At 39.6% G+C, this 26,509-nt stretch overlaps 1 protein-coding gene across 1 annotated transcript; it reads right to left on the reverse strand.

The window, feature by feature from the left end:
* Nucleotides 1-3,650: 3,650 nt before the first annotated feature.
* LOC103363974 (HHIP-like protein 1) lies at nucleotides 3,651-24,423 on the reverse strand. Its single transcript, XM_008290961.1, has 15 exons — nucleotides 24,256-24,423; nucleotides 23,259-24,026; nucleotides 16,611-16,875; nucleotides 15,251-15,530; nucleotides 14,974-15,099; nucleotides 14,740-14,883; nucleotides 12,648-12,760; nucleotides 12,246-12,386; nucleotides 11,680-11,754; nucleotides 11,234-11,360; nucleotides 10,515-10,660; nucleotides 9,806-9,887; nucleotides 8,674-8,756; nucleotides 7,707-8,084; nucleotides 3,651-5,729 (listed from the first exon to the last, which is right to left on the reverse strand). Exons 2-15 carry the CDS (start codon nucleotides 23,547-23,549, stop codon nucleotides 4,978-4,980), a joined length of 3,003 nt encoding a protein of 1,000 aa, XP_008289183.1. The 5' UTR covers nucleotides 23,550-24,026; nucleotides 24,256-24,423; the 3' UTR covers nucleotides 3,651-4,977.
* Nucleotides 24,424-26,509: the final 2,086 nt, after the last annotated feature.

A 26,509-nucleotide genomic window follows, 5' to 3' on the forward strand; every position in this document is an offset into this window, starting at 1 on the left:
AAAAGAAAATAAAAAATGACTGAAATGACCCAAAATTCCTTTTTGAAAAGTGTTGTTTTCAGTAGGACTTAGAAGAAACACTGAAATTAGCCTCCTAAAACTGACAATTGGTTCAATGCATTCTTCTGCACATTGTAGATTTACATTTAATGAGGTGGCCTATTAATTGCCAATAAACGGCTCCCTCTCACCCAATCTGCTTTAAACTCGACACCAGGCTTCTTCAGGTCCCCGGCGACACACCTGCCAAGGCTGAAGCGGATCAAATGAAAGGTTGTCGAGATAAATGCAAAGAAATTACACAAACAGACACACACTTGAAGATTCTAGAACTCTGCTGTTACTGATCTCACTGATGCATCAAGAAATCTGCCTCTGCATGTGTGCGTGCGTGTGTGTGTGTGTGTGTGTGTGTGTGTGTGTGCGCTCATGCATGTGCTGCGTGTTTTTTTGCATGTGTGTCTCTTTACAATCCCCTTGTGAAACCTCAGGCCATTTAATTCAGCTTTTCCACTTCAGTCCTTCCTGCCTTTTCTCCCCCTTATCTCCATTCTGTTTTGTTTAGGATCTTTTGGGATATAATGACCTTATATAATTATCTAAAAGAAGATATCTAGCATTTATACATGAAAAACATGTAAAATATCACATATGTGAATGATAGAAATGCCAAAAGGTTGTATCAAACCACGTAAAAGAACAAACAAAGAACACAATTGTGTTTTTTGGCTTTTAGAATTTAGAACCTTTTCTCCTCAGTGATATTTAAAATACTCTCTTTATTCGTGTAGAAGTGATTTACTGAAGATCAGTAGGACATCCCATCCATTCCTTCTCAGTAGTTCAGGAATATCTATTGTCTTAACTAGACATAGATCCATTAGAGATAATTAATGTCACAGTTAAATAGTCCACTGACAAAGATTATTGTCAGTCTTGTACTGTAATTTACTGCTTTCCCTCCCCCCTCCTCTGTCTCTCTGCCCTCTTTTTTCAAATCTAGAGTCTCTCTTTAATCATCTTTTTAATTTACAGTTCAGCAATTTTGACACAAATGAACTCTAGTTGAAGTCAAGATTGTAGTGAGATGATCCTACATACATAGTGACACAGTAGAAAGCTAATGTGCACACGACAGTAGCATCATCATCTTTATCGATGTAAATGCAAAAACATACTGTACATGATGTGCATGCCCAAAACTGTAAAATCCATGTTCACATTCACATCACAGATGCATGTGTGTTTTTTCCCACCATGAATCTGGGTCAACAGCAGAGACAAGCTGTAATAAACCCCACAAGGTTGTAGCTCTCCCCTTTGATGATGTTTGGGACTGCAGGACGTTCTGTGATGGAACATTTCTTACAGTGCTCACAGATCTGCTTACACATCGAGGAGGCTCTTAGTAATCAGTGTATTTCAATAAGCCCAAGTCTCAGCGGGGTGCTAAATTTGCCTCTGAAGTTCACCTCTGCGATCATGGAAAACATTGATCAATGCTTGCAGGATCTGAGGGGCATCAACAAAGCAGCATCGAGCCCGGCTTGGTTCTCTTCGTGCTGCTGGGTGGACACAGCTCAGTGGAGCTGCTCGAGTGTAAATGGCTGTGTGTGAACGTGTACAACTCTGTTCCACCTAAGAGACGCTTTCCTGAGGCCATGAACACGTGTTCAGTCACCTTGCTTGAGTAAATACGAGACAATTCTCTGTTTAAAACAATCTCCCCTTGAGGCTTCAGTCCACACAGTAAAGAAAACTGCAAACAGCTGTGACCAGCTCGCCTAAAGCTCATGTTGACTGTAAGCATTTGTTTTCTAACTTAAATCAACCTGCAAATGGTACAACTTTGTGCGCATTCTTTATTTAAGAAACTGTGTTTACACCATGGTAAACGTTTGAGTTGCTAATAACAGCCACACTATGCAACAGAATCGCTGTGTTGTTTTACAAATAAAGACCTTCCTCCATTCTTGTAAACTACTACAGTCCCAGGCCAGAAGACAGGATGCAGACGGTCACAGAACACGGTGAAGAGGACAGATAAGGGTAGTGATGCAAGGAATTAACAAGGGGCTTTGTTGATAAATTAATTAATGTGCCAGCTCTCTGCTGGTTTGCTGACACTGCTCTGAGGTCTACTGATGGCTTGTTGGCATTCATGGCTTGCTTGACTTTGTCTCGGACACGCATGACTGAATTAGTTTATTTAGGGGATGGACTGAATTAGATTTAAAAGATCTTATGCTGAAAATAAGAGAGAGAGAAAATCAGCCTCACAATTACAGTTTACAGTTGTGCAATTGTGCAAGGTAATGTAATAGATGTGGAGGGAAATTTGATGGCACTGTTCTCTGCATGGTAAAATGATACATGACTGCCTCCCTGTGGTCAGCAAGACAAAGCAAAATTGAGTTTAATTTGACAAAAAAGAAAAAAGGAGTAATCTTCTTTTCTGCAGATTATTAATGTAGAGAAAAAAAATGCAGAGATATGGTTATTGGCATAAATAGATTTTTTTTCCTCAGCTTTAAATGTGTTGAAATAACCTTCAATGTGCACTTGGCGTAAATTTGAAAAAGGGGCTTGGAGAGGGCTGAAAATATGTGTATTACTTTATTATTACAAGATAATAGCACTTGTAAACTTAAAGTTTCAAATTTTTTGTGCATATTACATGCAAATCACTTTAAGAGCTGTTTTTGCATGTGAATTCCTGATAGTGGGATTTTATTGGTCTTACACATTAACAGTGATGAAACCAGATTTCTATTATTTGGAAGCATAATATTTTACCCGTAAGACACCAAGTGTCACATTATGGTGCTGAATGACATCACTGGCAGCTGTTTCCCAATGTTTAATGGAAACTTCCATCCACAGAGGTCAAACAAATGTATTTAATTTAGTTTTTTGTGCATTCAGCCAACAGTTCATTGGTTGTTCTGATAATGTTAGGAATGTTTTATACCCTACTGACATTCAGATGGCCATAACAGTATGCAATTGTCAGCAAATGGATTATGTTTTATAAAATATTAGAAAAATTCTGTGCAGGCTTCCCCCTAACTGAACTTGGATTCCTTTGGAGCCACAGAGTAACTGATTGTCTGCTTTCCTTCTGTCTAAATGTTGACAGGCTGGACAGCTGGATCTCCACACCCTCAAAACAAATTCTGTTTCAGATAGCAAGATGCTGTTGAATATTTTAGATGCCTTCAAGGTATCTTCTGTGAAACAATGTGTTACACAGACTGACACTGGAGGCATTGGGGACGTCTTTGTTTCATTTCATTTGTTCACCAACAGACAGTTTCTTATTACAGGAAAGTTCAACTCAGAACAACCTTAAATGTTTGTTACTTTCAATCTGGCTTCGCAATGTTTAGATGTGTTTTTAGAACGACAGGGTGCCAAAGTTTGGAAACCAAATCGACAGTCAAGTTTATAAAAAGGCTAGTGATAAATTACGCTTAAGTATCACAATAACTCTAAGTTATGTTGTAAAGTTTGGTAAAAATGGCACAAGAACATCACTGGTCTTCGTTTATACATAACTGGAAGAACTGAGCTTCACAGTCAAAGTGAAAAACCTGAGTTGGAGCCCATTAGAATACACTGGTGAATAATAATAGAGAGTTGGAACAAAATCCTTTTGCAATAAACTTTATTCATATCACAGGCACCCTGTGCCCTCAAATCTCTTTATTTGAAACTGGGATCTTGGCATTACATTCATTGTACAGAATGTCCAGCATTTCTTAAAGCTCTCAAAACTACATTCAAAAGATATGAAGATGCAAATGATTTTCAGAAAATAAATCTGCTGGAAATATACAATACAAAAATACATGTCTTCTCACATTTGATTATTATAACAAGACCCTATGTAGTTCACTACAATGTCATGAAGGTTTCTCCAAAACTCACTCAGTCCACTTTGACTAGTTTTGTGTAAGTTAATGCTTACATTTCTATAAAGTGAAGTCGTGAAACTATAAACATCTGCACACTTTTATGAAGTGTTGATTCTTTAGCCATAGCAACACTTGTGTCTTCAAGAAACTAAATTAGTATTGCAAAAGTTACCTGGTAAAGTTTGTTTGGTAAATCATGTCACATCTCTGTGCAGGTTTATTTTGATTCTGTGAGCAGCTCAGCAAATACAATATCTGCAATCCATTTGAAATCATTTGATTCTGTTCCAATCTTTACCTTAGATAATGTCGTCCCCTCACTTAAACCAGTCGAGGCAGACGAGTCTGATTCTGCTTAAAGTTTTTCCCATTTAAAGGAAGATTTTACTTTGTGGTTGCCAAGTGCAGCTTACTGGGAATCGTTGGGTTTCTCTTTATACTCTACTATAAGGTGGTGACCTAAACATTTAATATGCCCTGAGATGACCGGTCATATCATTTACTTCTTTTAGTTGGGTAAATTTGTAGTAATAATCCTTTGTCACAAGTGAAAATCGCTTTGGATCAACTTCTGTTAAACCTGAATGTGCTGTACAACTAAAGGTGTCTAAAGGTGACATGAAAGGCTCTTTCTTACAAAGAAAATATTGCCATTGGAAAAATTCATTGGATTCCCTTGTTGGGTAAGAAGTAACTGTATTTGTCTATTTTGTAAATTGTTGTGGTTCGCTATATGTGGGCGGTTGATTTTAACACAATAGCGGACTGAGTGAGTTTAGGAGAAACTGTCCATAAAAGGCTTAATGAAGGAACATGCTCTTACTTCACATCTCTTCCCAAAAAGTGGAACAAAGTATTCTAAGTGAATGTGCGGACAACTGAGCATTAAGCAGTGAATTGGAACCGAAAACATTAATATGTAAAACATGCAAAAATGAGAAAATACAAACATTGGAAATGTGGACAACGTTAACAATCATCCTTAAAAATGTGCACCTTTAGTACCTTCAACAAATACTCCCTTCTTTTCTGCTCAGTTCCTGTACGTAATCCCGCTCTGCTAACCACAGATCACACCTACGTCTTCCCCATGTGAGCAATTGTGTTTCCCAACCCTGGACCTCTTGCACTCCAGCAGTGATCTCTCCCCACCTTCACACTCCACATCATCCAGCAGGATCCTGACGCTGCCGTCCGCCTCACCCAACGCCGCCCTCTTCATCACTGCCAGCGCCTTTGTAAAGCCGAGCTGTCGGCACACTACAGAACCCGCCTTGGCACTGAAAAGGTCATCGCACACCGTTCCCCACTCCCCTCGCAGGAAGATCTCCACTCTGCCTCGATCTGATAAACCATCAGCGCTCACTAGTCGCACTGTGCCGCCCCGCAGCCTTCTCCCGTCTCTTCCCCTCTTGTAGCCTCTACCTCTACCTTTCATTCTGGGCTTCTTGTATACTTGGTTGCCCTCTCCGGCACTTTCCAGCTTCTCCCCAAGCCACAGCTTCTCTTCCCGTGTTTTAGGCGGTGTTGTGCTGATTGGTGTCCTCTGGGGCTTCTGGTTCAAATACGGTGCCCACGTTGTGGTCATCGCTCCAAGATGTTTGGGATAAGGTGTCGAGTTCAAAGACACCTGGGGCCTTTTCGGCGATGTTGTGGAGGGAGGAGAAGGACGTTGCGTTGGGCTTAAAGGTTGGGAGGTGGCACTGGGGGGGTACTGAAGGGGTCTCTCAGGTCGTCTTGGTGAAGCTGTTGTGATGACTGGGGTTTGAGCAATCCTAGAGGAGGCTGCAGTCATGATGGTTGCGCGATAACCTGAGGGAGAGACAGAATCACCCTCTTTATTTGAATATATGTAGTTTAAGATGTGCTAAAGCTGTAATCATTTTACATTTCGGGAAATACGCTTATTTGGTTTATTTGGCTTATGTTTAGCCGCTGGTTAGCCTGTTGGAAACGAGAAAAACGCAAGATTGGTCATGTCCGAAGGTGACAAACCTACCTGCCTGCTCTATAAGACATTACTTGGTTCTGGTTTTGATTCAGTAAGACAAAGTGCGAATGATTTGAGGAAATCTTTCCATCTAGCCAAGAAATTGTTTAGCGCGTAACATCTCTCTCTCTTTTTTTTTTTTTTTTTTTTAAATGTAAAACAGAAACAAATGAGACATAATATGTTAATTAGTGAAAGCTATCCAAGCTACTCCCCTTTTTTTACAGTTGTTTACCAGACAACAGAACATTAGCATTGATTCTCTTAGTTCACTCTTGATTCAAGAAAGTAAATATGCATATTTCCCAAAATGTTAAACTACTGCTTTAACTAAAATACCAGATTGATAATTGAAGAACTCAGTGTGTTTGACAGAGATCACAGTTTACTAAAGTCAATTAAGCAATGTTATCATTACAGAATTCCAAAGGAAGGACATAGACACAGACACACAAGGATGAATGTCCAAACTGAGGCTGATGCAGAACCATTTATTCAAAATAAATAATTGCCAAAGTACCCGGCTTAAATTAAAGTAGTGCAAATACCTGACACATAAATAAGCACCATTTATCACCCTGCTTTAGATTCTTGTACCAGCCAAAGAAAAGCATATTAGTCGGTTTGGGAACGAAGGCCACTTCAGCTACTTCCACCATACCTGAGTTTGACAAAAGCCCATGCAAAATGCTCATCCCAAGTTTATAACAGGTGAACTTAAGAGTAAAAAAATAGCCCAGAAGTTGAGACATGGAACACTATTATGATTAACATTAAATTTCCATAAATTTCATAGCATTTCATTTATTTAACCTTTAAATATGTAAATGTAAATATTATTTTCATCTCTTGTATAGGCCATGATTTCTTTTCGCTTCCAGCGCAAAGTTGTTGCAAATTAATTGCTAAGACTGATATGAAGCAATAATAAATGCTTGTTTGAGTGCATACTGATTTATGGAATCTTGAAAGTGGTAATAATAATAATAATCATCAGTTCAGTAATTGATTAGATTATTAAACTCAGTATTTTTTGTTTAATTACTGTGACCACAATTTAGAGAATAACTTAAAATATATATATATCATATATATTTATATTTCAATCTCATTTATCAGTTATGTTTATTGGCTCTTTAAATGTAATGTATATACCTCCAAGCTTTTATCAAACAGTAAACACTTATCTATATACCTGTCATGTCTATTACCTATACAACAAAAATGTCATGCAGCTTTAAATGAAATGCTATCACAGCCAGAAATAAGCTAAAGTGCAGCCTCATCTACTCTGCAAAAAAGCGGGAAAAAGTCCTGCTCAAAAGACTTAGCTGCTAAGCTGTTTATTTCAGATTTATTGTGATTTTATCTCTTTGTAATAATTTTTTTTATTTAGCATTCTTAGCCATTACAAAACCTGCAGCTGACTACTGTAGCAATTAAGACCCCTGGATTGCGTAACAGAGTAGTTGTTGTTGCATTTGAATGGGGTGTAATATTACAAAAAAAAGTTACACTAAGCTAAGTTGCAAAGAATGTTGTTTTTAAAATGAATCCTGTAGTTGTGAAATGTTAATTGAGCTATTAGGTTGTTAAAAAGTAAAGCAAAAACAGAGTGCAGAAGAAGAAACCACTTGACTTGATGCTGGTGGCTTCTCCCCGTGCCAGCGTGTGCACTGGTCTACTGGTGGGTTTATTGTTAGTCCTAACAGTGAACTTAGCCCTTGGGTTAACAGTTGGCCTAGAAGTTGAGTGATCAGTGGAGCTAGGTTGATAAACAGGTTCCACAGCAGGCCTACCAGTGGATGTGCTTGTGGCGGGAGTGGTCACCATGGCCATCTGGATGGTTGTTGGTGCGGTTGTTGGTTTTATTGTTGTGGCTGCGGTTGTTCTAATTGTTGCTTTAATAGTCGGTGTTGTTGCTGGTAATGTTGCCTTTGTCGTTGGTTTTCTTGTTGTCTGTAATGTTGTTTTTCTCGTTGTCGCTGTTGTTGTTGTTGTTGTTGTTGTTGTCATTGTTGTTGGTTGTGGCAGTTTTCTTATTGTTTTTCTTGTTGGCATTGGTGGTTTTATTATTATTATGGGTTTTCTTGGTAGTTTTTTAGCTGTTGTTGTGGTTTTTGGTGTGGTCGTCGTGGGAACAGCTGTGGTGGTCGGTTTCCTGTTGATTACCAACTCTGCAAACAAGAAAATAAGAAATAAAGACATTGGTACACTGTTAAAAAAAAAAAAATTCCGGATGTTGGTACATGATGGAGGAAATTCCAAGCTTGGTCTGTGGTTTTAAGTGCATATCAAATATCTTGTTTTTCACAGTCATTATTAATCATGCAATTGACCATTTTTTGAAAAGAATTTGTTCTTGATGCAGACCCCAAACCTGAACATTTTTAATGTTCGCTCATGTAAGAATAGAAAAATTCACAATGTATCCATGTTGATAATACATCCACAGTTCTGCACTAAATTACTGCTTAATCTTTAATCTGCTTTCCCCAAAAGGACAGAGCAAAAAATGCATTGTCATGTATTGATAGATGCTTTGTGTCCGCATTTTGAAACCACACGTCACACTAACAAGATAGAATAAGAAATATGATTATGACATAACAGACAAAGCTTTAATCCAGTGACGCTCCATAAGGATTTGGATGGAAGTTTAGAGTTTCTATAAAGAGCACCAACAAAAGAAAATAACTAAACTAAAAGTAGAAAAGTATAACAAGGAAATGAAAGAAAGAACCATTATTTTAGAATTTTCTTTACCTTCTTTGGGGTGGAAATGAACCAGTTTTCCCTTTATCTTAACAGGTGAAGGCTTGATGCTGCATTTTCCAGGTGCTGCTCGTCTGTGTGTAGTTAAGAAAGACAACATTTGCCATTTGCACCCACATATAATATGTAATACTTATGTAATATGTATGTACTAGCTACTTTTATTAAAGCTACACTGGTACTTTCATTGGGCAGCTATATCAGCTGATGTTGATGATATATAAAGAACAGACAGAAGAGGGCACTGACAGTACAAATTATATTCAAATATAATATACTAGAAAAGCTCTAACCAGGTCTAATGAGTCTAAATTCAAAATTCAAAATCTAGTTGGTCTTGCTTCTGGTGAAAGTGGGTTATCTAGTGCTTGCTACGAGGAACCTTGACCTGCCTTCTCTTGATAAGCAACTTTTTTTTGAGTTAGTTCTTAGTAGATATGACAGACATGGGCTATAGGCTTCAGTTACGTAAACCAGGCTTAACTAGATGGCTTGAATCTAGTCTTTTTGATCTTATTTTAAGAATAGATGTCCAACAAATACAGTCAGACAGCTTGACTTAGTTGAAGACATCATATAAGGAAAAGGTCACTTACTGCAGTGCCAGCCAAATGTGCTTGGCGTAAGACAAAGCGTGCTTATATCTAGAAGATTGGCATTAAATGCGACAAGATGTTTTTGCAGTATAGAATTTACTGGGCTCAAAAATCTCATAAAAGCAAGGCTCTGACTTTAGCTTAACCATAATTTTGGATAGTACATTTATTTCCTTGACCACTTAACAAAAGAGGATCCGGTGTGAGCATGTGGTCCAATAAGAAACTTCAGAGAAAGCTTATTCAGTATTATCATCACAATATAGAACGAGACCGGCAGATTGAGATTTTTTTGTTTGTTTATTTACACAAGTAATCCTCTGCATTGCCCACAAAGGCCAATACCTTAATACCACCTTCACCTATCATACGCCTGCTTGGCTGATAGTTTTCTTTATGGTGACATTTATACACTTTCACCAGGCCTCAAATGTGATCAGCAGTGGCTAAACCTCCACACATCACACCCTGGCAGGTGTGATGGAAGTGTATCTGTTGCAGCGTGATGTGTTGTAATGATTCACTACCTGGATGGATCCACTATTTTATAGATAACTCCTGCTCTTGCTGTGGCACTCGGGGCTCCTGTGGCTAAGAAATATAGTTCACCTAGAAAGATTCACAGAGGAAAAACAAGCGCAGATGCATGGATAGTGATAGAATAGTTAAAGGGAGACTCATTCACAAAATGGAGAGAAGAGAATATTTTGACAAGAAAATAAGAGAGGAAGAAAGAAGAGAAGAGTGATGGAGAGATTTACAATGAGTACAGATGCAAGAAAGACAAAGCAGATAGAGGACAGAGGGAGAAAAAGAGTAAAACGGGGGACATAGACAGGGAGGAAACAGAGAGAAGACACATAAAAAGTTATGATATATGTCATATTATGGTAAAAATCGGAAAAGGTGTCTTACAGTAGAAAGGAATTTGGACTTTGGTTGAACTTTCAAACTTAAATATGCTTCATGACACTTTGAAAAGCGGAGAAAAATCAGCAGCATGTGTGCTCTTCCTAATAAATCAGCAGTCTCTATAATTCAAACCAGACATTTTAAATGCAACCGTCCTCAGAAATGAGGGCAGTTAAGTAGGAACTGAATATCATCAACAGTAACAGAAGTAAAACATCTCAATGACCTCTTTTTTTTTTTTTTGCTTGGAGCACAAGTGTGGGTTACAAGGACTGTTTGTTTGCACGTTTATACAGATATAGATGTGACCCACACAGTCATTACCTGCTTCATCCTCTGCAAAGGAGATGATGTATTTATAGTGACTGTCGATGAGTTTGGGGAATTTGCAGGTCTGACCTCTTCCCATGCAGATCTCATTGTACTGCCATTCACCTGTGGTGGTGTTTTCCTTGAGAGACATCAGACGCCTAAACAGAAACAGACAGACTGTGTATGCACATACTTGTACGTTTGAGTTAAGAATGTTTCTGCAACTACAGTAACTATGAATGTTGCAGTGCCTTCAGCAAAAAAAAAAAAAAAAAAAAAGAGTAAAGTGATTGGCTAAAAAGCAACAATCAAAGGACAAAAACAGACGTGTGTGTTTTTTAGTAGTTGCGTATACTCTGAATACTGCTACCATGAATTAGACCCTGAATTTCTGCAGCAATGACTGAGAATGTGTCTCAATATAAAAAGCTATAGCTATAGTTTTCAACTAATGGACAAATCTTTGCAATTCTAATGTTTTTTCAACGATATGTGCAATATTGTTATTTTCCACAGCCAGATAAATAAGTGCAATACCTGAACGTCTGCATTCTGCAGAATCTGTACAATATCAACAGTACTTATATACTTAACAGTACTTATATTACTGTATGTTTCTTGTTTTTTTTTTATTTTCTACTGATGTTTCCTACATGTTTGCACTATCCTCTTATTTTATCGTCAAGAAAACGTCTAAAATTGATACATTTATTTAGATTTCAGAAACACACCCGCTCATGAAATCCCCAAAGATGTACAGTCCGTTGAGGTTTGGCATCTGACATCCTCTGTAGATGTATCCTCCTGTCACTGACTTGCCCAACTTGTGAGGGTACGCAAATATGGGTAAGATGTCATCTACGAAGACATTAAAACCAAACAACACCTCAGTTCATGTGGTTACTGTACGATGAAAATGAAAAATGAGATTCAGGTGTGCATGGGAAGTCAGTCGAGCTCACAACCTTAAGTGATAATGCAATAAAGCTTTCAGAGGACAGCAACACTTATTGTAACAATTTAATCCTTCTCAGCAGTTTAGATCATACAAATAAAAATCTCCAAAAACATGGCATTGCACACATCTGTATCCATCATGCAGAGGCCACTTTGCGCCTCTCTGTGTAAATATTTGATCCAGTTTACACACTTTAAGAGACCAAGAAAGTTGACTCACCAAGAGATGAGTTCTGACAGAGTTTTCGATCGTAGCAGCTGAAGCCTTCTTTGGCTCTCCATCCATAGTTGCCTCCTTTAAAAAAAAGTGTTGATACAGTAAAACTAATTAAGAAAAAAGCCATTGTAGAATTTATTTTAATAGGTGTTGCTTCATGATGCAGTAAATATACTGAACATATACTTTTGGACTCACACAGTCTCTATTTGGTAGGAAAAGCAAACATGGGTTTTACCCCACAAGCTGTAATTGAATGTTTATTTCATGCCCTCTTTGGAACTCTGCAAACTCAGATCCCATTCAACTTAATGATTAGTGAGCAGACGGGGATTAAACTAAACTATGTCTGACTCAACGTCTACGTAATCTCAGAGATAATAGTTTTATATGACATGGGGATAAGTAGATAATGACACTTAATTTCACTTAAGAGTGAACTTTAGTTGGAAGCTGATAAAAAAAAAAAGGAACATAGTCAGCGCGATAATTAACTCAGAGTTGTTCATGCTGAAAAAGTGAAATCTCACTCCGAAGTGAAACGTTGCTGCAGTCTGAAATCCTCAAACCTTTTACAATGAGGTCCACCTCTTCATACTTGTTCTGGCCCACGTCACCACAAAACATCCTGCCTCTGCCTGCGCCTGTAGCAGGATCACCACGGTCAATGGAACAACGCCACATGTTGCGAACTCCATAGGCATAAATCTCTGCAAAGAGAGAGCAGATGATAAGAGAGGGAAGAAAGAAAGACATTAACACACAAGCTCCAACACTGTACGTACTTTGATAAGGATTAAATTTAAAGAAACTGTATGCAAAGCCCAAAGCATATGTTACTGGAATGAACAGTGATAGTCCCCAGTGTAGCCACAATTGTGCAATTCGTTTTAAAAGTCCACTTCATGGTCAGAGTTACCAGAAATGATTCAACTTTTCCACACATGCAGTACATTTTTTAGGGGATTTACCAGGTCTTGTCTGCTTCTCCCCCAGGAAAGGGTTATCTGAGGGAATGCTGTACGGAGCACCGTCATCGTTGTTGTCGACATCAATACGCAGCACTTTGCCAAGAAGCACTGACCTGTCAAAAACAAGGAGTACACAGAAGACTGAGGAAGATTTACAGCGGCTTAAAAACTAAGGTGAGTGGCTGAATCTGAGCGAGTGTTTTGCGAAGAACTTCAAAGACTCATCTTCCACAGCTTTTCCATCTGTCTTCATGTCTGTTCTTCATTGCTCTGATTCTCCTCCTCCTTTAAATCCTTTATGCATGTTCTGCCAACCATTCTACCTCATCCATCCTGTCTGTGGTTACCGTCCTACCTTTAGCTTTCTCTTCGTCCAACCTTCTGAGCATAAGTTTCTTCAATCCACTTATCTCGCCATCACTTTCTCCATCTTTTTCCAATCCTCAACTTCCAATCCTCTCCTCCCCTCCTATTCAACTCACTGCATCTTTCTCCTTCCTATAGGCTGGTAAACCTCTCCTTATAACCCTTTTCCAGTTTTTCCAGTCCCACCCTGTGCCCTCTTTCCCCCTCACTGACTCTCTCTCTCCCCTCCACATACCAGTGTGTGGTGGTCCACGATGTGTAGTGTCAATATTAGACTTGGCAGGGTGCATCCTCCCTCATTCCCAGAGCAGCTATTACAGCATGTCGAAAAGAGACCCTCAGAAACAGCTAAACTGTACACGTTTGGAGAAAAGGTGTCAACATCTCTAATATAAACCGAGGTTTCTGAGACAGATGCTACCACTGATATTCAACTTTGGTCTGTCAAGAGGCTTAATGGATTAGATGGCTGTTTTTTACTTTGCAGTGTTGGTGAATGAAACACCATGATCCAAAGTTACTTTTATTTATGGCAATTCACAATTTAACTGCAGCATGTGTATACGAGACTACTCGTAGGCAGTAATATTTGCACGTTCTACGTTGTCTCCCTTGGCTGTTATTGACATTTAAGCCAATGTGAGTTGACCGAATGGAAATGAAAACTGACAGCTGTAGTTTACAGCTGAAAAACAAACCCCACGATGGCAACCACATATACTGTACATGGTTTTATGTAAACATACAAACACACTTTGCCTCAAGATACAGCCTATCTATTGAACCTAACTAATAAATTATGACGTAAAGGCTAATGTGGTTTACGAGGTGAGTAATAATGTCTAACACTGTAAAAGACAAATAGTGCCCTGCAGTCTCTTCAATAAAAGCTCTTTATGTGTGTGTACATATTGCGCCACCTTTGACTTTTCAACTATGATACATCTCCCACTGGCATCTGCAAAAACAGACATCGATGTTGCTTATTCTTCTGCTCATTCCAGACATGAATTGGAAAATGATAAACATCAACCAATAACACATCTGTAAATTCTGCTCTAAGGATAATAATAAACCATGCAGTTTATTCTCAAGCAATTTTAAAACTGTTGCGTTAATTAAACCCTGAACTCTCAGTAAACTAGTACTGTGTGGAGCCTGGCAGGTATGAAGGAAGGATGTGTGTTTGTGATACATGTACAAACAAAACTTTGATTTGTACCTATTTGGATTTAGATTATAGTCTTTGCAGAGCTATCATTCATAGTTTCCACTGAGCCTACTGTAAATTTTCCATAATTTGGATCCTTTTCATTACACTTTACTGGAATTGAACTAACCAGAAGGCATTCTTGGTGGAACTGGCTGGCTCTTTACCTGCTGTGACTTGAGTTTGGCTCTTCGTTTATTTACACTTGTTTACATTGCCAACGTTACAATGACGTCATGGAGGCTTGTAAAGAAAAAATGATGAGCTTCTTCTTCGAGCAATCAGAAAAATCTCTTCATTTTATTTGGCTTAATTATTTTGAATTACATATAAGCCTGAGGATTTATGAGTCTTTGAGCTCACGTAGTGAATGTGAAGCTAATTCGTAGGCGCACATAAATCAACAGTTTGTTATTTTCATACAGATGTTTAGCGTGAGGTGTTAAGAGAGGTGAACGTCGTCGGCCTATCATCCCTCATTCAAACGTGCAAATGACTAATTTAAATGATACTGACTTGTTCTGCGAGTTGCCGAACTTCCCAAATGGGTCTCCAGCTCGCCCACCATCACCAATGAAGATGTACAGATATCCATCGTGACCAAAAAGAAGCTGTCCTCCATTATGATTCGATGCCGGTTCTACCACCTCCAAGATGGTTCTACAACAGGAGAAATAAGAAGGATATTGATGTGCTTGTGTCATCTGAGACACACATCAATACACTACAAGCACATATTTGAGCAATTACCTCTCAGAAGAATGGTCTAGTTGGTTGTCATCGTGCATTGACAGTGTGAACTCGCTGATTCGTATCCTCTCCTGCTTCTTGACGGACACGGAGTAGTACACGTAGGCTTTTCTGACTGTGGTGAATCTATGCACAGAAGAGATGCTTAATTCAATATGTCCCAGTCATACTTCACATGTAGTCACAGTGATGCTTTCCTCTGAAAATAGTGCAGGACGCTACATTTGAACTCTGGACACAACTCTAACAAACAACGAGTGCTGTTATTATGACGGACCTCGGGTGCAGGGCTATGCAGAGGAATCCTCTCTCGTCTCCAGCCCACGGCGATGTGAGAACAGCCTGAGTGAGGTTGAGGAAAGGACGGTCGATCCTGGAGCCGTTTGCCAGATACACCCACACGTAACCCAGCTGCTCGGCAACAAAGAAGCGATGAGTTCCATCATCTGCGTGGATCATGGCCACAGGGTTACGGAGGCCGTTGGCAACTTCCTGCAAGCACAACTCCAGACAGCCTTTGGGATCCTCACGTACCAAACCGAGGTTAGCGTTTAGTTCTGAGGGTGGAAAAAAGCAATGAATAACAACAATGAATATTCTCATGCAAGCTTTAAAATCCTACATTTATTCAGGCAATGTCAGTGTCTGATGGTCGGCTCAACACTTGGATCCAGACTGAAACATCTCAACAACATACTGTAGGTGCATCCCTGGCTTTTCATCGAGCACCACAAGTAGATAGTTTTCATCATTAAACGAAATCTCAGTATCCGCATTAGATGGAGTTGCCGAAAGGTTCGAACAGACATTCATGGTTCCTAGATGATGAATCTGAATGACTTTGGTGATCTGCAGACTGACTCAGGTGTTTGTAACATTGATGAGATGGTTGACTGGTTGACTGGATGGTTAACATGCTGAACATTGTACCTGCTGTGGTTAGCTCAGGTTAGCATTATTGTTGAGCGCTTGTTACCATCTTGATATGAGCATTTAGCACTTCTGTGCTACTTAAAGCTGTAGATTCTGGGAACATTTCAGGTCCCTTAATGTTGTATTTAATTCCTGATGATTTGTTTTGAGGTGTCCTACTGAACACATCACTGTCTCATGCATGAAATATTCAAAAGTTGCAGCCCAGAGCTAGAGGGCAATTAAACGTAGACCAGTAAATGTATATTTTAGTTGCCCTTCTTATTTGAAACTGTTCTGACCTTTATTTTCACTCAGACATATGCTATATCCTTTTTCCTTTGTCTCATATGTTTTTCCAAGACACTGGACGCAGCTCTATCCGGTTATATTCTCTGTGTTTCTGGAATCTATTACCTCTTTCCGTTGCTTCAGGCTATCTATACTTTCTCATCTTATAGCAGTCTGTTTATGTTTTTTGTATTTGTGATTTTAGGACCCACTTGAAAATTAATTCCTATATCTCAAGGGGCTATTCTTTTAATAACTTCCAATTCATTATGTAAAAAGCACAAGGAGCGAAGTTCCTGTTTTGTTAGTTTATGTGAATTACGTGAGCTTATCTTTTTCCCCTTCCCTTCCTCAGTAATGAGAAATGTATGGGTTTTAATCCGTGCATGCGCCTTCTGGTGAACACATACATTTGTCCCGCCTGTAGCCCGTACCTGCATTCGTCAAGACATTAGGATAGCAATACTGTTTGTCCTTCAGCTCCAGAAAGTCACAGAACTTTTTGCGATCTTCTTCTATCATGGCAGTCAAGTTTGCAAACTGCTGCAGGCTTCCGGAGTCCTCCAGGAGGAGGCCGAGTGTGTACCGACACTGATGCCAGTAGTCGTAGCAATAATCCCCGCACAGTCCAGGCACTATCCTCATAGGCGTGTTGGCATCCTCAGTGTCATAGAGGTGGGCAGCGTACGGAGAACACTCCTGCGAAGGAAAAGAGACACTGACTGATCAAATAGAATTTTGAAAATTCTAGTAAAAGTTATGAGAGAGTAATAAATGCAGCAGTTTCTTGTTAATCACTGTTGATAATCCTGCTTTCTCCAACATGGGTTTTGTCACAGATAATATTTGAAAGTATCTGCACTTATTAACTCTTTTTTTAAGCCAAAATATTTATCTCAGTGGTGGAGTTAAGGGCTTGTATGAATCACATAGACACAGGATGGATTTATTCTGCCACAGCTCCTCACCACTTTACTATGACTGGTCAGGCTTGTGTTATATACGGCTCGTCTGAGTGTAGCCCAGTATAAATGGATCCCATAAGGTCCACTCAGTTATTAAGTCACAACCACACTGTCCACACCCAGAATGGTGAGCTGTAGGCACAACCAGCCACGACACCCAAACCATGATGCGGTCGACTGGTGCGCTTTCACTCAGCGCCAGATCAGCCAATGCCGATCATCACCAGGGCAGCAGAGCCCCAAGAGCAAAACAGCACAGAATCGCTCATTTACACATTAAACTTTGGCAGAAGATAAATGTGAAAAAACGACTAACCAGATGCAAGGAGTGCGAGGACAGTACAGTGCCAGGAAAGTTTAGCATGTGGCTGTTTCCTATAGGAGTCATGGCATTGCAAAAGACATATAATTCATTTATTTTCAAGTGACCACATTGCAAAGAAAGGTTTTGGCATTTAAGCAAAAGAGGCAAAAGGTTTAAATATTTTACCCCAGTTAGAAGGAACTTTTTTTTCTTCCATGCAGCAGTTGTAGGCCTGTAGTGTTGCGTTACAGTCGTAACCTCAGCTCACTTTTACAAATGGAGATGGCTGCTTTTGCTCAAAACAATTATGTAACTTGTGGGTTTAGTCTTAAGAGCACTTTCAAAATAATGATGTCACTGGGGCCAAATTTGTATTTCTTGTATTTTTTATTACTGTCATCCAGCAACAAGGCTCTGTATGTTAATTACCTACTGTAACTTTAACAAAGATATGAATTACTTAAGGAATCTGATGGATGAAAACACTTTTGAGCGGTGCATGTGTGCTTGTACCTGAAACGACTGCTTTAAATAATGCATGTCAAACTCAAAAATGGTTTATTAACTATGACACAGTATTAATTATGGATAAAATGTGGAGTCAGAAGAGGAGGAAAGTTCTGTGTGGGTGAGTCACAGAGTGTGTACATGTGCAGAGATTACGACTACTTGTATGTTTTGGTTTAGTTGTCAAATTATTTATCAGTGTTTCTTTGAGTTTGCTCATCACTTATCAGCTGCAGCATTAAAACCACAGACAAGTCAAGTAAATAACATTGATCATCTTCTTACAGTGTAATGTTCTGCCGGGAAACTTTGAGTCTTGGTGTTCATGTGACACCTAAACAAGACCAAAACCTTCTAGATGAAGCATACCCTCCTCCATCAGGACAACATGTTCTGCCACGCTGAAAAAACTGCTCCGGAACAGCTCAATAAATGCAACAAAGAGCACAAACCTTTGACCTGGCCTCCCCAAACTCCCCAGATCCCAGTCTGAACAAACCCAACCACTGGAGGTCCCACTCCACAACGCACAGGACCCAACGGATCCACTGGTAACTCCCAGTACCCGACACCACAGGACAGCCCCAGAGCTATTCAAGGGGGATCTACACAACATTAGGCAAGTGGTTTGAATCCTGTGGCTGATCGACATTTGTTTCTGCACTACTTATAATTTCATCCTTTTTTTTTTTTGCATAATTAAGTTATACTACAGATTAAAACTGTGCAGACAGTCAGAAGTTGGTCAAGGAAGTAAAGCTGCCTAACAGCCATCACGTTTTAAGTAAGAAAATTGGTCCACATCGGGGCATACATTAGAATTAAAAGTTGCTCACAGCTTTTGCAACATATATTATTTGCCAGTTCAAACATTATAATAACAAGAGTGGCAAAATCAATTAATATTTTCTGTGTTTAATCTTGTGCTATCCACATTTTTTGCCCACTGTGGAGCAGGAATGTTGAGGTGGCAAAGGCATGGTTACAGTTTCATCTCTTAGTTGTCTTTTTCTCAGGGCCACATGAAATGAGTGGGTAACTGTCTTTATTTAATTTGGGCTCATAGCTGCAACTGCTGCGCCATCACAGCAGGACCCCAAAGTGAGCCAAAGCTAAAAAAAAAAAAAAACAAGTAACTCATTACCGAGAAAAAGGACCGACACTAAAAACTGTAACAGAGAATTGTTGTTGGAATACTTGAAAGTGCTTTGCTGAGAAAAGATCAGAGCCTTCCTGTGCAACAGTTGGAGCTCTACAGGCCAAAAAGAAAGGCTGCGCTCTGAACTGTTGATGAAAGAAGCTCCTGGAATAAAACTGGGAGCAGATGGAAGCTTGATTGACTGAATTTATTGTGTTTCCTTATTTTGGTTTATATCCTGCATTAGGTTTTGTGTTTTAATCAGGAGTCAGGCAGCCGCGTCACATCACTCAGTGGGCAAAACGGAAGAAATAATACTTAAATCATTTAATTCCCAGTCTTTATCACTCTACAGCACTCCACACTGTCCTCACCTCCCTCGTTTGATTCACTGAAGCCAAAAAAGATGAAAATGCCAGCCAGTGTTATGAGAGAGTTTTAATTTGGGTCCTACTATCATAGGGTAAGATGAATGCATGTAACTACTAACAGCTGTTGTTCCCTAACAATGCAACCACTTCAAACTGTTATAATGTGGTGTTTACGCTGACCAGTTCAGAATAGACTAAGATTCAAACTTGAAAAGGAGCGAAAATTCTATTTTTTCAGTCCGTCTTACAGTCATCTGTCTCACAAACTCCTCATTCTGCACTAACTGGCCCAAATGGCTGTGTTTTATTACAGCTGGGGAGAGCAGAGACTCGTGGCAAACAGATGGCGGCTACATGTGTGAACTTGGACCTGGACTGGTCCCTTAGAGAAAGACAAAGAGAAGAATGAGAGAGGGAGAGAGAGTTAAAAAGACAAAAGAGAAGAAGGAACTTTGCCATAACTTTTCTATCACACTAGGTCTGATCCAGCTGTTTAGATAGATGCAATACATGTGATAATGGTGAAAAAAAAGGAAGAAAACAACAGTTGGTTGGATGCTTTATGTCTGTAGGTTTGTGATTTGTTCTGGTATGGTACATTCATGGTGCGTTTATGGTACATTCAAGTGCTGCTTTGAAAACCTGAACTTTCCGCCGCAGTCAGAGCAAGTGACACAAACCAACTTTTTTTTGTTTTTTTTTAAAAACACATTTAGAAACTATGCCACACTGCTTAAAAGTGCTTATTAAAGATGTAGCGGGGGACACAACTAATTTAAGTTGCCCTGTTAAGTGCTCGCTAAATGTTTCTGGTCTCATAAGGCCCCGAGGTGGGGTTTGTGGACTTTTGCTTCATTATTAAATGTAATATTCTCTCACTCGTTCTCTCTTTTTAATAATGAAGTGTGTTATCTGTGGCTTGTTTTGTGACAAAATAAAACCAAGCCATAAAAGCAGAGAGAAACATCACTAATACAAAACTACTTCACTTTTCAGCTGAATGCTCTTTAAATCTGTCTGTCTGTCTTTATGGAGTTCACTGATCTGCTTTTTTTTTTGCCTTTCATGATCTTATCTTTACGTTATTTCTCTCTCTTCTTGCTCTCTTGCTTTTCCTCGTCCTCCTGCTCTCTCTCTCTCTCTGTCCCTCTCAGGAACTCGATATATATCCTGAACCCCTGGCTGGAGGAGGAAATGGTTGTTTGTTTGGTCAGTTAAGCTCGGGGACGATGACAGTCTCCCTCCTGTCTCCTTGACACACACCAACACTTGCTCATTTCCCCTCTTGGTCTGTCGGTCTGTCTGTTTCTCTCTTAATATCTGTCTGTACGTCTCTCTCTCTCCTCACTGTGTGACTGATATCAGTGCCAGGAAGCTCCTGTAGTGCTGCTGGAACAGAGAGCCTCAGTGTGGTGGGTTTATCCAGGGTAAAGCACCCTGGCAGCGGGGTAACTTGACCACCTCCCTGGCCTCTTTTACCCTTAAACTATCGACCTGGGAGCTGAAAACCACAGCGTGGGTTTTTGTTATTCCAAAGACAAATTTAAAAAGCCTAAACAAAAGGGTCTGTGAAAAATATTTAAAGAAAGAACAGTCAGTGTTGCAGTTATTAATTTAGTCAACTTCTAGTGAAAAACTGATGCACAAAAACTGAAGAAGTTTAAAACCAAAATAGTCTTCTTTATAAGAGAACTGTGCTCATTTACCAGTTACTCCAAATGAGAAAACTGTAAACAGGATTGATATGTGATGTCAAATAACAAACTTCTCTCTCAGCTTCACATAAAGTATTTACATTGTTCTGGAGTCAGCCTATAGTCAAACCAAACTAAGTTGCACATGCGCTGCAGCACTGTCATTACGCTCAAGACGCAGCCTGCACTGCTTGGAAAGCACCACACAAAGCTATAATTACCACAGTGATAGAAACCTATATTTTAGGAGTCAGAGATTTGTCAGTGTCTTTACATAGTGGATGATGTATGAAACAGCTGGGAAGACCTGCAGTTTGTTTTGTTTTGGGTTTTTGTCATTGATTTCTGTATATATTGGGGACGAAAGGGTGAGTCATGCTGCACCCCTCTGCCCATTTCTTTCCCAGCTTCTGCAAAATGAAGTTTTTATCTTTAATATATGGAACGAGCCAAATTTGCGCTGCACCTATAATTCACTTTGCACTCACGATCTGCACGTAGTCAGAATCCGAGCTGCAAAGTCAGCACCTAATTATGCAATCAAGTGAGTGGGACCGCCTTCGAGAAGTGGGATGGATGTGTTTAAGATTAGAAAGCTCCAAAAAGAAACTAAAAACAGCGACACTGAAATAGAAATACTCATTAAATGACATAACTTTCCTAAACATTAACAAAGACTCGGGGAAACTGCAGCGTTTCTGACTGCATTAGTGATAAGATTATCGCGGCAATGTGTAAATTTAGAAACCTTTCCAGGCGAAAACTGTATGAGTCATTACTATTTAAAGAAACACAAGCATGCAAGAGGAAATGTGTACTATGCTGACCAAGTTGTAACTGCCTGGTTTTTACTTCTTAGATAAAAATTATGCTAATTCATTGCATTTAGTGTTACTCTTCCATCGTTTGTATGCTGTAACTGACATTTCCAAGAATAAACTCAGTTTACAGCCTTGTTTGGTCCAAAGACTTCAGGTGATAAAATTAGAAAACTTTCAAAGACTTCAAATTATTCTTATAATGCAATTAAACCTTTTAAACATATTTAGCCGGATTACCAAAAAGTGCAGTAAATGAACTATTAAATTATCTTGTAATCTTATTTTCTTTTTTTTTTCATTTAGTCTTTCTGACCCAGAGGCGTGGAGTCCAGCTTACTCATGTCTACATCTGTGTCTCATGAGAGAGAAGATAGTAAACAAATGCTTTCAGGGAATGTGAAGGGGATGTAGTTTACTCTTACTGTATACAGTGCACAAATGAGAAAAGGGGAAGTCATTGAGTCTTATTTGGAGTTGCTGTGTGACAATTTCAAGTCAAAAATCTTGTGTCATTTCACTATTTTCTATTGGAAATCTGCCCTGGTGTGAAAAAAAACAAACTCTCTGACTCATCAGATTTCCCCTGGATCCAGTCCTAATGTTGTGATCATATCCTCTGTGTGTTCTTTACTCCCGACCAGAGTTTAAATGTTTTGTTGCACAGCATTATTGGCTTACTTAGTCACACACACACACACACACACACACACACACACACACTCTCACTCACACAGTCCAGTTACAAGCCAAACCATCCAAAGCTCATGAGACATTAGTTAAGACTGCGGTTTAGCTCTCCAAGCATGAGTAACTGCTGTCTAGCATCCTTCCATGTAGCCATTTCACCACATGTTTGGCTGGTTACTGTACTTTGTTGCGATAAGGTTCTCATTAATGACAGTCTGCAACATGTTTCCTGTGGAAACTTGTATTCTCAGGAGGTTGTGATTATTTTATCGGTGCTTCATATACTATAAACGCCATTATTATTACCTGACAAACAAAGCAGGGGTTAATGTTCTTGAATTGAAGAGTTCACAAAACACACACAGGTATGATATATTGAAAATCATAACATAGTTATTGAGTTCTAGACAAATCTACACTTTGCATTATTTATGATCTCAAGCGGGGACTGTGTACTTATGATACACAGTGGAAAAGGTGTGTGTGGTTCAAAATAGCAAATATCATCCTTTTCAGATCTGAAAGTGTAGGAATCATCAATCAAACACAGTGATCACTTTTTAGCACAAACTCTGAGACTGAACGTCTGTCTTACCTGACAAAGGATGCTGCGTATGTATCTGCCACAGGTTACGTATCCTGAATGGTCAAAGTTGTCCATAATGTTGTAAAACCTACGCGATATCTCCTCATCCTTTACCACATCGCAGCATCCAAACTTGGAGTACTCTTTGCAGAAGAGCAGTGGCTGATGGGGCTGAAACGGAGGCTTGTAATCCAAACACTGGGGGTGACAGCTCCCCCGCCAGGCTTGGAGGAGCAGCAGTAGGAAGGAGAGAAGGTGGTGACGGGAGAAGATGCACTGATTGCAGGTCTTTAGGCTCATGTTTTACAGGTGATGTCTCTCAGTTTAGGATAGTTTGTCTCTTAAACCTAAAAATGCAGTGACTTAAAGCAGCTTGTGTGTGCTATTTGAGTTTAATATGTGTGAAAAGGGAAGCCAGTGTGCATGTTACATCTCCACCAGCATCTATGATATGCAGATATGAGACTGAAAGTCAGATTTTCTGCAACATATTTGATGTTTTCATTTGATGTCCTGCCCTCAGGCAACCATGTGTACGTGAATGTGTGTATCAAACACACTGACCCAGCATCACACCTGCCCGCAAGTTGGCCAGAGACCTACAAAGAGCTCAGGATTGGTTAAATTACCAACCCACACATCGCACTCATGTGGCAAGCTGACCCAGGGATGTGTGCAAATAAGATAAAATAAGGTCAAGCTGATCCAGAGCCAGTAAATTCTTTAGATCAGGAGATCTACGGTGTCGTCCAGGAGGTTGGTGGAAGTCCCAAAGTCCTGTGATGGGAAGAGATTCATTTTGTGTTACTCATTTTATAGCAACTGCACAAACACTTGCACATTGCAACACTGATTCCAAAGAAAGAGAAATCTTCCAGTTACTGAAGCTTAACAATCATCACATGGCAGTACCTCAAAAACAAGTTCATTTCTGCAAACTAGAAGTAAACAAGCAGTGAAATTGCTAAGAACTAATTCAGCCTCAAAAAAAGCATTTGAAAATCACCTTCAGCCGACGTTTCTGCAAAATATTTACTTCCAGCCTGAAGTCACTTCTCGCTGTGTTTGCTCTGGACGTGCCCATGTGCTGCAGTGGACATAAGCCATTCATACAGACAGCAGGAGAAAGAGAGAGAGAGAGGTTCTTTCATTTAGACACAGAGCCACGCTGCAGCCTTCGCCGAGATCCCTCCCTCCTTGCTTCTTTACCTCCTCCTCCTCCTCTCTTCTTTTGCTTTTTTCACTCTCCTACAAAGACACATGCATTCCTTCCCATAGCATGCGGTCCATATTGCCCTGAAGTTGCAACTTTCCGCCTCTCCTCCCTCTGAGTCGAGCTCCCCCCGCCCCCCGCACCTTTAGCATTCCCAGACTCCCTCTCTTCTGTCTCTACCGGTTCCAGACAGACTCGCTCACACTGCTGTGTGTGTGTGTGTGTGAGTGTGTGTGTGTGTGGTCAGATGAATCAGGACGTGTGCTGGAAGTACAGACCAATGGATTCTCCAGGCACAATTCCAAGCCTGAATCTTATGTTAAAGAGCGCAAATGGCCACATAATTACATAACTTTAAGTATTTGTAGCTGCTTCCTGTTGCAGCGGAACAGAACCCATTCTTAAAAAGAACTTAAAATATTGTAAACACTCATTAAATATTTCACATTGTTGAAACCTCTACTATGCAATTTGTTTGTATTTATTTTTTCTGTCTTCTCATCACGTATTAAAGCAGAGAAATATCACGTTTCAGGTACCTTCGACACTACAGAGCGTTTTAGTGTCTGTCAACTCATTATTTTGGTTTGAGGCCCACAACTTTACTGTCTTGGTTTGCTCTCACTGCTCTCACAGCACCAGTTTTTTGCCACAGCATGCAGCTATATTCAGTAAATTAAAGCTCCAACAACCCACCACACAGTACCAGAGACAAAGTTAGCAACTAGCTGGTGAACAAAGTGGAGCTTTTTAGCACTCAAAGTATTTGAAGAGTTCATTTGAAAAAAAAAAAAAAACAGATAACTCCATTTTTGTAGATTTTCAGAAAACTTATATGTATATTTTTTGTTTGCTTGAGATAATATCAGTCAAACTGAAGTTGAGTGGATTTGACTCAGTAGAAATGACAGGACAAAAATAGAGATAACTTAAGTTTGATTGTTATTGTCTCAGGTAGAGGATGGAAAAGTGGGTTTTCTGAAGGTTTGTGAAGATGGAATCATCTGTTTTTGTAAATGAACTCTTCATTTCCTTGCTGGTGGAGACTAAAATGGAGCTGAAAATGTGTGAATATTAAATTTAAATTCACAGACTGGACAGACAGCGAATGCTAATAATGGATAAAACTTGCTGGATGTGCTGGATCTTATTTTTGCTATGATAGTGACTTATTACAGACTTAAATAGGCACAGACAAATAGTTCAGCAGATACAGTGTCATCAATCAGATGGCTTTGGAGCTCTTCAGGTGGTTTGATGTTATTTTGGAGGGGTTTGCATTTTATTTTGTCAAATTTGGCAGCTCTCGGGGAATTGAATACGAAAGGAAATCAGGTCTTTCTTTCCACTTGCTTCAAGAACAAACAGTCATCTGAACCTTCAGTATTTTTACTCAAATGTTTATAAAATGTTGCTGCCCGTGATGAAGCCCGCGTAATGGATGAGCAGTGCTTTGCATGTGCATTTGGTTTGTGTCTTTGTGATCCGTATGTATGTGTGTGTGCGTGTGTGTGTGTGTGTGTAGACATACCACTACCATCTGTGTCTCATTACTGCAGAGCCACCTTTCAGATCAGCGAGTGACTCCCATCTGGCTGGCCGGCTGTCAGACACTTCATCACTCCGCACTCATAGATTCAAACATAATCTACAGCCAGCCGCTCCCTGGATTAAATAGATATGGGCAACTTATCATGTTATATAATTTTACGGTTCACAGTTCTAATAGACTGACGTAGCAAAACATTACTCTAGATAAAAGTAGATAGCGTAAAGTATTCCCTACTAAAGCTGGTAGATAACCCCAACAGAGTCAGACTAGTACTCACTTTGTGGTGGAGGCCCCTAGTCAGACGAGTACTTGTTGTTGTTTTTTGTGTTTTTTCCCTAATCTTCCAAGTGGCTTTTTACACAGACAAATGAAATTCTACACAGTTCCGCCGCTGTGGGTCGATCCCATCTACAGAGACATGATGAGACTTGTGCCACGAGACAAAAAAAGGCATTTTTCTGCACACGGTGTTTATACTCAGCTTGTAAAATGTGT

Source organism: Stegastes partitus, unplaced genomic scaffold (assembly GCF_000690725.1).
Source record: "Stegastes partitus isolate 25-593 unplaced genomic scaffold, Stegastes_partitus-1.0.2 Scaffold705, whole genome shotgun sequence".
NCBI lineage: Eukaryota > Metazoa > Chordata > Actinopteri > Pomacentridae > Stegastes > Stegastes partitus.

Bases quoted from the DNA above. Each gene is read 5' to 3' on its own strand.
- LOC103363974 (XM_008290961.1), bottom strand. From the start codon at position 23,549: ATGAGCCTAAAGACCTGCAATCAGTGCATCTTCTCCCGTCACCACCTT. The intron at 15,100-15,250 runs GTCCGTCATAAT...TTCTGTGCATAG, and splicing joins TGCATAGCCCTGCACCCGAG to ATTCACCACAGTCAGAAAAG. The intron at 12,761-14,739 runs GTCAGTATCATT...TGTTTTTGACAG, and splicing joins TTCGGCAACTCGCAGAACAA to GTCAGTGCTTCTTGGCAAAG.